Source organism: Triticum dicoccoides, chromosome 7A (assembly GCF_002162155.2).
Source record: "Triticum dicoccoides isolate Atlit2015 ecotype Zavitan chromosome 7A, WEW_v2.0, whole genome shotgun sequence".
Taxonomy (NCBI): Eukaryota; Viridiplantae; Streptophyta; class Magnoliopsida; order Poales; family Poaceae; genus Triticum; species Triticum dicoccoides.
The window spans coordinates 519,344,279-519,345,346 of record NC_041392.1 but is presented as its reverse complement, the minus strand read 5'-3'; the positions used below and the strand labels follow the sequence as shown (position 1 = coordinate 519,345,346).

General features: G+C 55.9%; 1 protein-coding gene across 1 annotated transcript; it reads left to right on the top strand.

Moving 5' to 3' along the window:
• The first annotated feature begins 243 nt into the window (after nucleotides 1-243).
• LOC119329107 (E3 ubiquitin-protein ligase RING1-like) lies at nucleotides 244-823 on the top strand. Its single transcript, XM_037602107.1, has one exon. The coding sequence runs from the start codon at nucleotides 308-310 to the stop codon at nucleotides 821-823; it is 516 nt and encodes a 171-aa protein (XP_037458004.1). The 5' UTR covers nucleotides 244-307.
• The last annotated feature ends 245 nt before the right edge of the window (nucleotides 824-1,068 follow it).

Below are 1,068 nucleotides of genomic sequence, written 5' to 3'. Positions count from 1 at the left end.
GAGAAATAAATTGTCTCTTGCCTGACCACCAGGATGAGACACACACACACACACAAGTGTTGATAACGAACGGTATGTGGACACTACGGTAATTTTGCCTGATCCAAAGTATGAGCACGTAAACTCCAAGATGGCCAGCTTGTCGACATCGACGAGGTCTTGCAGTCAGACAACACATGCCGCGTCAAAAGACAACCCAGTTAGACAAGACCTGAAACAAACCAACTATAGGATTCTGCTAGGAAGCCCATAGACCTAGCTCAAACTACAAACCGGTAGCAGCCGGCGTGATTCGGTCGCCGGCAGTATGCCGCTCAAGCTCGCGCTCACCGTCGTTGCTCCGGCGGGCATGACGTGCGGCATACTGAAACTCGCCGGCGTCCCCTGGCCAATCGTCATCCGCATCGCCGGCGTCCTGCTCGCCTTCCTCTTCATCGCGGCGTTGTGCCAGCGCGCGCAGGCCCGCGCTAGGTCGCAACGCCAGCTCCTGCAAGATCCAGAGGGGGATCGGTCGTCCATGGCCGCGCTTCCGCGGGAGCCGGCCGTCGGGCTAGGACAGGCGGCGATCGCCGGCCTGCCCGTGTACAAGTACGAGAAGCTGAGCTGCGGCGGCGGAGAGGGCCACGAGTGCGCGGTGTGCCTCGCCGAGGTCAGGCCCAAGGAGGTGGTGAAGCAGCTGCCGGCGTGCACGCACCTTTTCCATGACCGGTGCATCGACGAGTGGCTCTGGTCTCACAGGACGTGCCCGGTCTGCCGGTCTCCAGTCGACGCCTCCACCGTTCCGGACGTGGAAGTTGCCGCCCGTGCTATGCAATCTGTTTAGGGCTTCCTCCATTTACAGGAATTTCATAGGATTTTTAGAGGATTAGATTGGATTGTCAGAATTTCCTGTACGTTCATCACTCATAAGATTGGAAACATTAGGTTATTTTCATTATGACCCAATTGCACTCTATTTTTTCACAATAGCTGCATGTCAATTGGCTGGCTTTTGAATTTTGACTAGTTGATTTTCGCTAGAAGGGAGATATAGCCGGAGAGGAGGAAGAAGCTCGGCGGCAGGCTACC